General features: G+C 37.3%; 1 protein-coding gene across 5 annotated transcripts in view; it reads left to right on the top strand.

Annotated features, from left to right (window-relative positions):
* Positions 1 to 12,276, top strand: part of LCA5 (lebercilin LCA5) — a 56,864-nt gene extending 44,588 nt beyond the window's left edge. For 4 of the 5 annotated variants that reach the window (XM_065911679.1, XM_065911681.1, XM_065911680.1 and 1 more), the window contains 5 exons: positions 4,735 to 4,872; positions 5,841 to 5,937; positions 6,677 to 6,819; positions 8,972 to 9,104; positions 9,470 to 12,276. In XM_065911679.1, coding sequence (XP_065767751.1) covers positions 4,735 to 4,872; positions 5,841 to 5,937; positions 6,677 to 6,819; positions 8,972 to 9,104; positions 9,470 to 10,329 — 1,371 coding nt within the window. In that variant the 3' untranslated portion in view covers positions 10,330 to 12,276. The remainder of the gene's footprint in view (positions 1 to 4,734; positions 4,873 to 5,840; positions 5,938 to 6,676; positions 6,820 to 8,971; positions 9,105 to 9,469) is intronic. The other variant, XM_065911682.1, reaches the window with a different exon arrangement.
* The last annotated feature ends 1,070 nt before the right edge of the window (positions 12,277 to 13,346 follow it).

Raw genomic sequence — 13,346 nt, 5'->3', positions numbered from 1 at the left:
TCATTTTCATTTCTCTCTAGGTATTTCTGATTTCCTCTTTGATTTTATCATTGACCCATTGGTTTTTTTTATTAGTATTAATATGTTATTTAATCTCTATATGTTCTTTAGCTACTTTTCTTTCTGTAGTTGATTTCTAGTTTCATACTGTTGTGGTTGGAAAAGATGCTTGAAATAATTTGTCTTAAATTTGTTGAGGCTTGTTTTGTGATTTTGGTATGTGATCTATACTGGAAGACATTCCATGTGCATATGATATGAATGTGTATTCTGCTTTTTTTTGCATGTAGCTTCATGTAGGTATCAATTAAGATTAATTGGACTGTTCTGTCATTTAAGGCCCCTGTGCCTTTTTGGTTTTCAGTCTTGATTACCTGCCCGTTGATGTTAGTAGGATGCTAACATCTCATACTGTTGTTGTATTATTATCAGTTTTGCTCTTTATGTTTGTTAGTATCTGCTTTATATGTTTAGGTGCTCTTGTATTGGGTGTGTATACATTAACAAGTGTGAAGTGAAGTGAAGTGAAGTCGCTCAGTCGTGTCCGACTCTTTGAGACCCCATGGACTGTAGCCTACCAGGATCCTCAGTCCATGGGATTTTCCAGGCAAGAATACTGGAGTGGGTTGCCATTACCTTCTCCAGGGGATCTTCCCGACCCAGGGATTGAACCCGGGTCTCCCGCGTTGTAGGCAGACACTTTACCATCTGAGCTACCAGTAATACCCTCTTATTAAATTGATCCTTTTATCATTATACAAGGCCTTCCTTGCCTTCATTATAGTTTTTATTTTAAAGGGTGATGTGATTTTGTGTAAGTATTCCTACCCATACTTTGTCATTTTTATTTGCATGAAACATCTTTTTCCATATTCTTACACACTTGTGTGTCTTCAGCCCTGAAGTGAGTCTCATACAGACAGCATATTTAAGGGTCTTGGCTTTTGTTTTTAAATCCAGTCAGTCACCTATGTCTTTTGACCAGAGCATTTAGTCCATTGACATTTAAAGTAATTATTAACAGGTATGTACTTACTGCCATTTTATTGCTTGTTTTCTGGTTGTGGCTACCATGGGGTTCATATATGTTGACTCATAATTATATCTACTTGTTTTAAACTTGAGTAATCTTAAATGTTTGAACTTAAATGTTCAAACACATTCTGAAAGATCTACCTTTTTAAGCTGCATAACCCACATTTTGTGTATTTGATATCACATTTTACATCTTCCTGCTTATTCCTTAACTGTTTTAGTTATAGTTGCTTTTCTACATTTTTCATCTTTTAATCTACTACTGCCTTTCCTACAGGGATTTTGTTACTTCATTTCAATTTACACAAGACTCTCAACATTTCCTTAGGGTAGTTTTCGTATGTTGAATTTTTTAACTTTTGGTTGTCTGACAAGTTGCTTATCACTTCTATTCTAAATGATAAATATCTTTCAGAGCAGAATATCATAGGTTACAGGTTTTTCCCTTTGACTATATCATGTCACTCACTTCTAGCCTGCAGAGTTTCTGCAGAGAAATCAGTTGATAGCCTAATGGGGACTCCTTTCTTCTTTGCATATGACTCTTCTCTTCTCTTACTGCCTTTATAATTGTCTCTTTAACTTTTACTGTTTTATTGGATGTCTGGGTGTAGGTCTGTTTGGGTTCATCTTGTTTGGAACCCTCTGTGCTTTATCTGAATATCTGTTTCCTCCTTCAGATTTGGGAAGTTTTCAGCCATAATTTCCTGGAATGAGATGGGACTTCTCTCTGTGCAGTGCTGTCACCTCTTTATCAGGATGGGGTCTGATCCCAAGTTGCCAGAGCAGAAGCTCTCCTGTCAGACTCAAGCTGCCTCCATTCCCTTTCAGCATTTGCGTTTCTCTCTCCCAGCACCAGGGCCTTTGCCCCCGAGCAGGAGTGCTGAAGCCGGTGGGGCCTGTTCACAGACAGAGGTTCAGCGCGCTGCTCGGACAGGTAGTCTGTGGCTCCTTTAGGTGCAACCCATGGTAGAGTCTTCTCCCTGGTCATGGCCATCCCACACCCAGTGCCACGCTGTGGGAGGAACTGAAGAGGGATGGAGCATTTGCTTGGCTTTGGCTGGGCGCACAGTGAAGTAGTTTCAGGAAACCCAGAAACCAGCCAGACCTCTGCTCAGAGGCACGGCAGGACCCCCCACAGCTGAGCACTGTCCCCAGTCTCCACTTGGCTCCACAGGGGGGGGGAGCCTGTGTGGTTTCTCTGTGCTTGTGTGGCAGGGGAGATTGAGGTGTGGTACAGTGGCTGCTCCCAGAAACATGTCCTGTTTCTGGGCACCGCTTTAAAAAGTGCCAGAAATGGCTGCTGCAGACCCACCTGGACCCTGCCCCAGGACTCTGCCGCCTCTGTGTCCCAAGGTTGAGTCTTTTCTCTGATCCTGGCTACCCCAGATTCATTACTGCAAAGTGGCTCGGAGTGAGCGGGGCTTGGCTGTTCACTTGGCTTGAGCTGGGGCCTGCAGGGACGTGGTTGTGGGAAACCAGGTAGGTGCTAGAGCGGACCTTTCTCCACCCTGCCTCAGAGGCAGGCCAGTGTTCATGTGCTCCGCTTTAGTGGAGTCCAGGGTTCCCCAGCCTTTCCGTCTGTCCAAGCAGTCCAGGGTGCTTCTCTCCTCCACTAAGACCCCGGGACTGGGACCCCAGTCTGTGGCTCAACACACTTACTCCCCATGCAATTTCTCATTTCCTCAGTTCTCGCCCAGAAGCACAAGTCCCTACCCAATCACTTTTCTTTCATTCCTCTTTACCTGTGTATCTTCCTTACAGCCTTGGTTGCACAGTCCTTTTTTCAGTTTCTAGTTAGTTTTCAGTGAGAATTACTCCATCTGTAGATGTATTTTTGATGTGTTCATTAGTGCAGGTGAGCTCCATGTCCCCTTCACTCCACCATCTTGATCTCCTTTTTTCCATGTTGGGAATTTGATTACTGATTCAGTCTCTTTACTCATTATTAGCCTATTCACATCTTATGTTTCTTCCTGATTCATTCTTGGTAGGTTGTGTGTTTCATTTTTTCTATATTATGTAAATTTTTAGCACATAATTGTTCATACTAGTCACTTATGATTCAGAGCATTTCTGTAGTATTGGCTGTAATCGCTCCTCTTTCATTTCCAATTCTTTTTGCCTTAGTCCAAGGTAAAGGTTTGTCAGTTTTGTTTATCTTTTCAAAGAACCAGTTCTTAGTTTCATTGATCCTTTCTGTTGTTTTCCTGGTCTCTATTTCAGTTACTTCCACTTTGATCTTTATTGTTTCCTTCCTTTCACTAATTTTGGTCTTATTCTTTAGCTCCTCAGAGTAAAGTTAGGTTGCTTATTTGAGATCTTTCTAATTTATAAATATATGCATTGATGCTCTAAACTTTGAATTTTCACTGCCTCCCACAAAATTCGGTATGTTGTATTTAATATTTCCAATTTTGTTGGTTTTAAGATAATTTTTTAAATTTCCCTTTTGACTTCTTTTTTGACCTAGTGGTTGTTTAGAAGTGTGTTCTTTTATTTCCACATTTATAAATCTTTTCACTTTCTTCTTGTTGATTGATAGCACTAGAGGTAAAGAACCTACCTGTCAGTTCAGAAGACATAAGAGACAAGGGTTCAGCCCCTGGGTCGGGAAGATCCCCTGAGGAAGGCCTGGCAACCCACTCCAGTATTCTTGCCTGGAGAATCCCGTGGATAAAGGAGCCTGGAGGGCTACAGTCCACAGGGTCGCAAAGAGGGTCAGACACAAGTGAAGTGACTTAGCACAAGCACACAGGCATAAGTGATCAGAAAAGATAGTTGGTATGATTTCATTCTTCTTAAATTTGCTAAGATTTGTTTTGTGATCAGTATAATCAGTCTCGGAGCCTGTTCCATGTGTATTCGAGGAGAATAAGTATTCTGCTGCTATTGGATGTAGTGTTCTGTATATATGTTATTTCATTTGTTCTAAAGTGTGGTTCCAACATTTCCTTGTTGATTTTCTGTTTGGACAGTCTTTCCTTTGCTGATAGGTGGTATTGAAGTTTCCTACTGTTACAGTATTGTCGCTGGTTTCTCCCTTAAGATCTATCAGTATTTGCTTAACATGTTTCAGTGTTTGGGTGTTGAGAGTATATGTTATGATTGTTATGTCTTCTTAATGTATTGACTGCTTTATCATTGACCTTTGATTTTTGTTACCTTTTTTGGCTTAGGGTTTATTTTATCTAATACAAGTAAAACTATGCCACCTTCTTCTGTTTCTGTTTGCTTAAAATACCATAGTCCATCCTTTCACTTTGTTCTTGTATGTCTTTTGAGCTGAAATAAATAAAACCTGGGATGATGCTCTCCGCACCCTGAATAGTGCTGTGTAATTTTACACAGCAGTCTCAGTTTCTATTTGCTAAACAGTGGCTCCCAAAGCCAGTGTTCCTCAGCACATCCTTTAGCTGTCTTTTGCTTCCAATTTAAATGATTATCCATGTACTCTTCATGCAGCATTTATGTATAAATCATTGTGAAAAACAATGAAAGTGAAATAATAGGCTCAATATCTTAACTGTTGATAAATCTATGTTCCATTTCATTCTATATTTATGAACACGAAGCACAGTCTAATTTGTGTGTCTTGTTTGGTACCACAAAAAATGTCATTTTGACACTATGTGCAGTATTTTACTGTTAAATTATTTTTTAAGTACTTTTTTCTATGTATTTATATACGTATCATAGGAACTATCAAGAAACCTTGAGCTAAGTAGTAACAGTTTCCAACGACAGTTGCTTGCTGAAAGGAAAAGGACTTGTGAGGCTCATGATGAAAATAAACTTCTTCAAAAAGAACTACAAGGACTATATGACAAATTAAAGGTAAAAATTTTATTTTAAATTGCATCATTTCTCCCTATGATATATATTAGATGAAGACTCAATATTTTAACACTGTTATCATTTATATTTGGAACTTTGATACAATATAATTTACAAAATTCTCATGTTTTTGACACTTATAAAGAAAATATTTATTAATATAATCACTGTAACTAAAAATGAGACATTAGATTCACTAATGTAGATAGGAATGCTACAACTGAAAAAAGTTATAGAATCCTGGAAGAAAAATTATGGGTCTAGAGTCTTTCTGTGTTGCATTGGTTGAATAATCTAATGTTCTTCCTCATATAACCCCATGACTGATTATTTTTAAAGTTGTTTCAAATAATGCCCTTTTTTTCATAGTCTTTAGAGGAAACATTCAAATTATTTAATTTTGTTGAAGTAGATGTTCTTAATTCTATCCAGAAGTCACTGATGGGTTGACATGTTGTGCAACTTAAAGCATTTATGCATTGTCTTTCATAGAATTTTCATTTGGTTAATCAAATTTTCAGAGAGAGAAAGTCTTAGCTGCAAAATGGTGAAGAACACTTGTGTTTAAAAAAGCAAAATGGTGAAGAACACTTGTGTTTAAAAAAAATGGTCTAATTTTTAACTCATCATTAATTTGGAACCCAAATTTGAGAGATGCTAATTAAATTCTCTGTCTCTGAGGCTAGGCCTGTAAGTCAGTTGAAAACAATAGGAGTGGGTAGAGAAAGACTTCTGCCTTATTCTGATTTTCTTGACTGCTAGTGTGTATTGGATTTTTAATGGAGAATCATTGGTCTACCCTAACCTAAATGTCCTAAAAGCATTCCTTTATATAGTTGGTAGTTACAAAGGGAAGCTGGACTTAGGTATATTCCAATTTGATGAGGAAAATATCAGTGGACAAGATGAGGATTTTTGTTTTAAACTGAAACTCTATACATTCTTAATTATATTGGGTTTGTTTTTAGGAAAAGGAGAGAGAACTGGACATAAAAAACATATATTCTAATCATCTGCCAAAGACTTCTCCAAAGAAAGAAAAAGAATTTACATCAAGAAAAAATGGTATAGTAGTTATTATTGTTGAAAGACATATTGCAGTTTTTATTATTAATAAAATAATAAATTAATTTTTAGGTAGAAGGAAGATGAGGGGAAAGAACTTTATTGAAATACATTTAAATTCCCTTATAGGTACTTTTCAGAAATCTTTCACTTTCTCAGTTTTTTCCCTTGAGATCACTGAAATTATTTTTTACATGATTAAAAATTAAAAAAAAAATTTTTTTATTGCAAGTTTTTTTTTATGTTTTATGAAAAAATATAAGCATACCCTAAACAGGAGTTTATAGTATAATGAACCTTTATTTATGGATTATCTACCTTTTAACAGTTATACATTTTACTAATTTTATTTCATCTAGTTTGTCTACTTTTTTTCTACCTTAGAGGAAATCCCAGCTGTTGTTCATTTCACTCATAAATACTTCGGTGTTTTTATGCACATCCATACTTTTTAAAAAAACAAAAGTGTAGATTTCCTTCTTTTCTGAATTCCAAAAAGTTAAAGACATAAACTTTCTAAAAATAGGATTTATTTTTACAAATAGGATTTATTCCTCAGAATTGCCTTCAAGTCACAAAATTGCCAGCAAATCCTAGAAATAAAAAAGTAGTAATAGTGAGTAGTCATGGAGCTGAGAAACAGGAGTTATCTCATGTAGAGCATGAACATATACCAGTTGAATTCCATATATCTTAGCACTGTACGATTAGAAAAATTCTTTTATAATTTTCATGGTAGCTGCATGCCAGAGTGATTTTACAAACCAGTGTACAAAAGGAGTACAAACCAGTGAAGACTTCAAGCTGGAGGAATACCCTATAACACCACAGACAGTTATGTGTTATGAAAGCAAAAGGGAAGAACCCGAACGTCTTTCTTTGGTGAGTTTAGCAATATGATTAGGTACTAAACTCTAGGTGTGAAGTATTCCTAAATACACAATATCAAACATTTAAAAATTTCAACAATGAAGCGAGTGCTGTAGCTGTATAAATATGCAACTAGCCTTTTATAAGGAAAAAGATAACATCTGTGCATTTTATTAAACTCCTTTGGATTGACTGTCAGTTAACACTATCTTTCAGGGGCTTCAGAAAGGTTGTACTTTCTGGGCTGGAGAAAGAAGAAAAGTTTTTAAGTGTCTTACCTTTTATGCCTCTTAACAGATAGTCTCTAAAAATTCTTCTTGCTTTTGTGTTTAATAGCAAACTATAGTAGCTTTCAAATGATTTGTCAGAATTTGACTATATCTTTTTGGCCTCCTGCATAAGAGACTTTTATAGGTTAGATGAATGTTGAACAAAGTAATTGCAGTAGAATCTGACTTTATATCATTCAAATTAGAGTGGCATTGAGGAGCTCTGTGTTGGATCCTCATTAAAAAGGATTCATTGAGTACTGAAAGGTCCTTTTCTCTAATAGGGTTTTGTCTTTGGTGTTTACAGTTGAGGTCTCTTCCTGTGGTATAAAACAGAAAGGATGGACTAAATTAGTTCCTGTGTGTACTCCAGTTTTTTCCTTTATTTCATTTTGTTTTACAGTTTAAAAAAGTTATTGTATCTCTGTGTTGTATCTCTGCCTACATTTGAATATCATTGAAACTGTGTGTGCATGCTAAGTCAACGTGTCCAACTTAGTGACCCCGTGGACTGTAGCCCACCAGGCTCCTCTGTCCATGGGATTCTCCAGGCAGGAATGCTGGAGTGGGTTGCCGTGCCCTTCTCCAGGGGATCTTCCCAACCCAGGGATCAAACTCGCGTCTCTTAGGTCTGTTGCATTGGCAGTTGGGTTCTTTACAACTAGCGTGCTACCTGGAAAGCCCATCATTGAGACTAGATCTTATTAATTTATTTTTAAAGGTAAACTGTAGAATACCAAGGTAATTCTTAATTTTAGAAAGGTAAAAAAAAATTGCTCTTTTTAAGAGTCAGCACAAGTAGCAGCGATCTGGTATGGTGAAAGAGAGGATGTGGCCTTGGAGTTGGTGCTGCTTTTTAATTAAATTATGATTCTAACATTTTAGTGACTTGTATGACTTCTTGGAACATCAGTTTCCTAATCTATAAAACAAGGAGGGTTACCCTTCAGGTCTGTGGTAGTAACTAATCAGGAAGCTTATCCTGTAACTTTAAGGGGTCCCAGCAGATGGGAGCTGTTACTATTGGAAAGAGACCTAGAATACAGTGGCTCAAGCAAGACTCAAGACGCTTTCTCTGGTAGTAAACTGAAGGTCAGGGGATAGTCCAGGATAGGTAGAAACCTTTGTTCCATGGTAGCCATTCTTTGCCTGTTTTTCAGTCATAAAGAGTGTAACCTCATCTGTGTGGTTGAAATTGGCTTATGACACCTGGGAGGAGGAATAAGGAAGTGGAGGGCAAGCAGTTTTTGTTTAAATAAATGTGGTCCGAAGTTGCATACATACTTCCACTCACGTTCCACTGGTCCTGTCTAGCTCCAGAGGAAGGCTAGCAAATGAGACCTCCAGTTAGGGAGCCCTATGTGCTGCTAAAACTCAAGGGATTCTGTAACTAAAAGGAAGAGGGAGGAAATGGAAACTAGGGGACAATTCTTTCTTCTGCATGTCCACTAATTATATATTCTACTTTTAATTGATTTTAAATGTTATGAGATTTACTAACTGGTGGCCTTGGGCATAGTATAAACTTGAAAGATTGAGTGTGTCACTTGAGCCTTTAATAGTTGATGAATAAATAGCCTTTTCTTATTAACTGAATTCAGCAGATTTTGTTGTGAAATGTATGAAGTAAGGGTACTTTAGAATTTTACGTAGGATATTGGTTCTGATATGCCTTCCAAATGCCTCTTTAAAAATTTTAACTAAAGTAAGAATTTCGTGTGCTTGTGAAAATCTTCCAAAGGCAGTAACTTGTGGCTTGCTGCCTTAGAAATGGAAAATTTGCTTTAATTTCTAACTTAGTTGGAATATGTTTAATGGGAGATAAATTTATAATACTTACTTTTCCCCCTTTTCCGGCATGTGAACTTGCATTTTTTTTTAAAAACACATAATAGGATCTGGAAACTCAAGAGAGAGATAATCTTGGAGAAGCTTGGATTCTAAACCCAACAGTGGAAAGAGAAGACAAATTTGCTAAAGATCAAGGACTCCGTGTTGTGAAACAGGATGTTGAGAAGCTGGAGAATGGTAAGAGTTTAAGCAAATGATGAGTGAACATTCCTTGGGAAAGAATGGGTTACTATCCCTTAATATCTTCCAGCTGAACAGTGAACTGGTTATAGGGAACAAGAAAAGGTTGAGACAGTGGTAGGAGGATTCTTATCAAGAGTCACAAACATCTGAATGAAGTTTTGAAGGAAAGAAAATGAAGACTTTAAGTCTTTAAGTATATTTTTTAAACATAGAATATCAAGTATAAAAATGAAATTTATAGTGAACTGATCATACACAAATTAGCTAAAACTGGTTTGTAAATTAAGATGAGAGTTGTTTTCTTATTTGAAAATGCTGACTACTATAAAATCCCGTTTTAAAAATTTTATTTCATACAGGGTGGGAAAGAGAAGAACTTGCTAAAAAGCCAAAGGGAAAGACATCTTTGTTGGAGAGAGAAGGAAAGCCAGTGTTGGAAACTGGAAGATATCAAGTAGAAATGTACCAAGATCAGAAAATTGATAAACTGGAAGAAGAAGAAGAAGAAAGGCTAAAGAGAGAAATACTACTTGCTAAACTGAATGAAATCGACAGAGAACAAGACTTTCAGAATGTAAAATATCCTTCTCTACCATTGCTTCCTGACTTGAAGACAAAAATGCTTTCCCCAGAGAGAAACCCCAGAACACACATGTCCTCTGGATCCTCAGAGAGATTATTTAATGGGCATCATTTGCAAGACCTCAATCTTTCAACAACGAAAGGAGATGGTCAGAATCCAGGCCATGCTCGAAGCCCAGCCTCTCCAGATGAGCTTGTGTTTGGTAGCTATGTGCCTTCGTTTGCAAAAACATCAGCGAGGTCAAATCTAGTTAGCCAAAAAAGTGACCTTTTGCATTTCTCAGGAAATAATACAGAGAAATTTAGTAAAGACAGTGTAGATTCAGTTACCAGACAAGAAAGAAAAGCCACCCTGATGGAACAGCTGTTTGGTACCAGTGGTGGCAGCAGCCTTTCCTCTAAAAGCAGTGACCCAAATTCTCTGGCTGCCACTAAAGAAGACTGTGACCCTCTAAATTTTCTCCCTGGGGATAAAAACAGCCGGGGTAGGGAACATAGTGATGATGATGACTTTTTCCTCAGCGAAGGAAGAAGTTTTAATCCTAGTAGACACCGATTAAGACATGCAAACAGTAAACCAGCAGTAAAAGTAGTTGATTCTGTAGAAGATGAAATTGAAGAAGTAGTGCTGAGATGACTGACTAGAATGTTTTTTTCCATTTGTAATTATTAGGATATTTTAATACAGTATTTATTATGAACATTTAGACTTTCTAATATGAAAAAGTCCTCATTAAGGGATAATTTTTAGTATGTAAATACAGTGAAAAGTAGCTGATACCACTAGTAGCTACACACATGTAGCTAGTTTGCCAATAAAGAAGGAGGCTCTTTTGAATGAAACCAGAAATAAAGATGTATCTTACTTTCTTTGTGCAAATAGAGATGTATCTCACTTCCTTTTTCAAATAGGTTTTACCTCTTGAATCAACTCTATGAGGAGTTTTACTCCATTGGCATACACATTCATTTTCTGTGTTATCCCTATTATTTTGGTCCTATCCTCACTGAGCTAAGTACAGTTTTCCCGCTGATGGTTGTGTGGAAATGGAGAGATGCTGTAGGGAGCTGGTGCTCCTAGGAACCACTCCACTGTGACTAGGAGTGAAGGGGGTCCCTTTCTTATACGCCAAGACTGAGCTACTCTTAACTGGAAACAGTGACAATGTGGGACTTTCCCATTCTTCTGGAAGTAACCACAGTTAAATGGTACTCATTTCGCAGTGACAGTCTCATAATATCACTTACCTACACTGTGCTAACTCATTAGGCTGAATTCAGAAGACGTCTTTCTGTTGGCATGAACGACTCCCTCCCTCTCCTGGCTTCCAGAGGCTCCAGTGCAGTGTAATGGGTAATTCCTCTCCTTGAACTCCTAATGCTGTCTATCTCAGTGACTGGTTGTGAGAGGTCATACCAAATGCACAGAATGGAAGAAATTTCACCCCACTAGAGCAAGATTTTCAACTCCATTATGATTCCAGAGTAACATAACTTGGAAATTTTAATATGTACTTTAAGATTTGAACTTACTGTCAAACCAAAGAGACAATGATCACGTGATACCATTGAACTTAAGAGGACTAGTTTTAAAGCAGCCTTGGTGAAAAGTGTTTTATAGATGGAGCTCCTCCCTTGCTGAGTAGGGTGGAAGATGTTTCTGTTGAAAAGTGTTAGGTTTTTTGCTGTTTCATAGCTCACTTCAGCTGCAGAGGAGTCAGGGACCTTGGATTATGCTGGGCATGAGTGGTCTCTAAGAAGCAGAAATATACCAGCGGCCTAGGAGAAAGCGCAGTGCAAATGAAGAATGGTGGGAACAGTGTATCAGGGCAAGAATAAGTGGTGATTGGCACTTGTTCTAAAATGAACTGTTGTTTTCTAGAATTTGCTACATATTTGTTCATAGTAGGATTTCTGATGCCAGGCATACATACTGATCAGGGGATTAGAGTTACTATCTTGAGTTCTTATGCATGCTTATTATTGAATATAATTTCATAGTTATCTGACAAGACTTACTGGTTAGGCCTCTAATTACAAGATGTACTACATACATCTTCTAAATTGTGTTCCTGTTACTTACTAGGAACCGAATCTCTCAAAAGTGCTAAACTATATCAAATTTTTTTATAAAGAGATTTTTGGATTGATATAAATAAGCATTTACTATGTTGTCATTCTAATATATGTAAACCACAATATTTTTGTAATGCAGTTCTTGATAAAATATTATATAATAATTTTTTTCATAGCTGCTAATTTTTCAGCCAAAAGTATTCTCATTTTTAGGCTGTTTTTTTATTAAAGGCTTTTTTTTTCTTTCAAAAGTCCTTTAGTAAAGTTTTAAATCCAGATCATTTTAATTAGTCTCTCTTTTCTACTTGATGTTTTCCAGTCTTTTTAACCAGATGTAATAATGCAGAATTGTTAAAATTAAATCTAAAATTAAGTTATAGACTTGAAGCATTATGGAGTTAAGCATTAAAATTGGAGACTAAAATGTACAGAACAAGTTATTCTTTATGAACCAACCTTAATGGATAACTTTTTTTTTTCTAAATGTCAAGTTAAATTTATCTGTACTCCAAACTATTACTAATAAAAATTTAAAATATGCTGTGACTCTGAATGATACTTTCCTTAGGTCACTTAGGAAATATATAGTGGAAATAAGACCTGAAGGGTTTTTATTTCCTTATTCACCTTTTTAATTTTCCTTTTCGGTATTTTTAGTTGAAGTAGATGAATTTTCCTTAAATCAGGTTAGACAGTATGCTTAGTCTTATCAGATAATTAGTTTTAATTAATCATTTCACCCGTAATAGCTATCATAATGGCATATATTGCTCATAATATTCAAAGGTAAGGAGGATTAAACTGAATCATAAACCCACTTCACAGCTGACTCGCTGTTGTTCTGCTCCTCCTCTCCACCTCATTTTCAGACATACCTCACTTCTGCTGTCCTGGGCTGGGTGTTACTCAGGTAGAGCCCGCAAGTCAGCCTGGTGAAAAGGGGATGGGAAATTTGTGTTACTGTGAGTGTGGACTTTCTAGGATTAAATAAGTTACCATAAATTGTCAAGAAAGGATCTGCTCTTAAAGCCTTTTTTCCTTCTGCACAATAAGTGCCCCTTTCACATTAAAGTCCCCTTTTATATCACTTGAAAGTGCCTTTTTACTTTTGTGAAGAGCATGGCATGTATTCATTCATTAACTGAGTGCTTCCTGAGGGTGCCCTGCTCAGCATTAGGTGCCAGGAAGAGGAAGACCCTGCCCCTCCCTCAGTGTGGACGTGGAGCAGGGCCACCCCTGCCCTTTGTCCACGCCCTAGGTGTCCTTGGGTTCCTGCACTCACTGGTCTCTTATAATACTGCTTGGGCTTCCCAGGTGGTGCTAGTGGCAAAGAATCCGCCTGCTGATGCAAGAGATACAGATTTAATCCTTGGGTCGGGAAGATGCCCTTGAGTAGAAAGTGGCAACCCACTCCAGTATTCTTTCCTGGAGAATCCCATGGACAGAGGAGCCTGGTGGGCTATAGTCCATGGGGCCACAAAGAGTCAGACATGCTATGAGGAGTAAATACTTAGGTTAAGGTTTGGCAGGGTGCCTGGTACCTGACAAATAGTAAACTTCAACTGTCATCACAGCTAT

The sequence above is a fragment of the Muntiacus reevesi genome, chromosome 19 (assembly GCF_963930625.1).
Source record: "Muntiacus reevesi chromosome 19, mMunRee1.1, whole genome shotgun sequence".
NCBI classification, from domain to species: Eukaryota; Metazoa; Chordata; class Mammalia; order Artiodactyla; family Cervidae; genus Muntiacus; species Muntiacus reevesi.
Note: the sequence above shows the minus strand (reverse complement) of the source record. Positions and strands in the feature narration are given on the sequence as shown.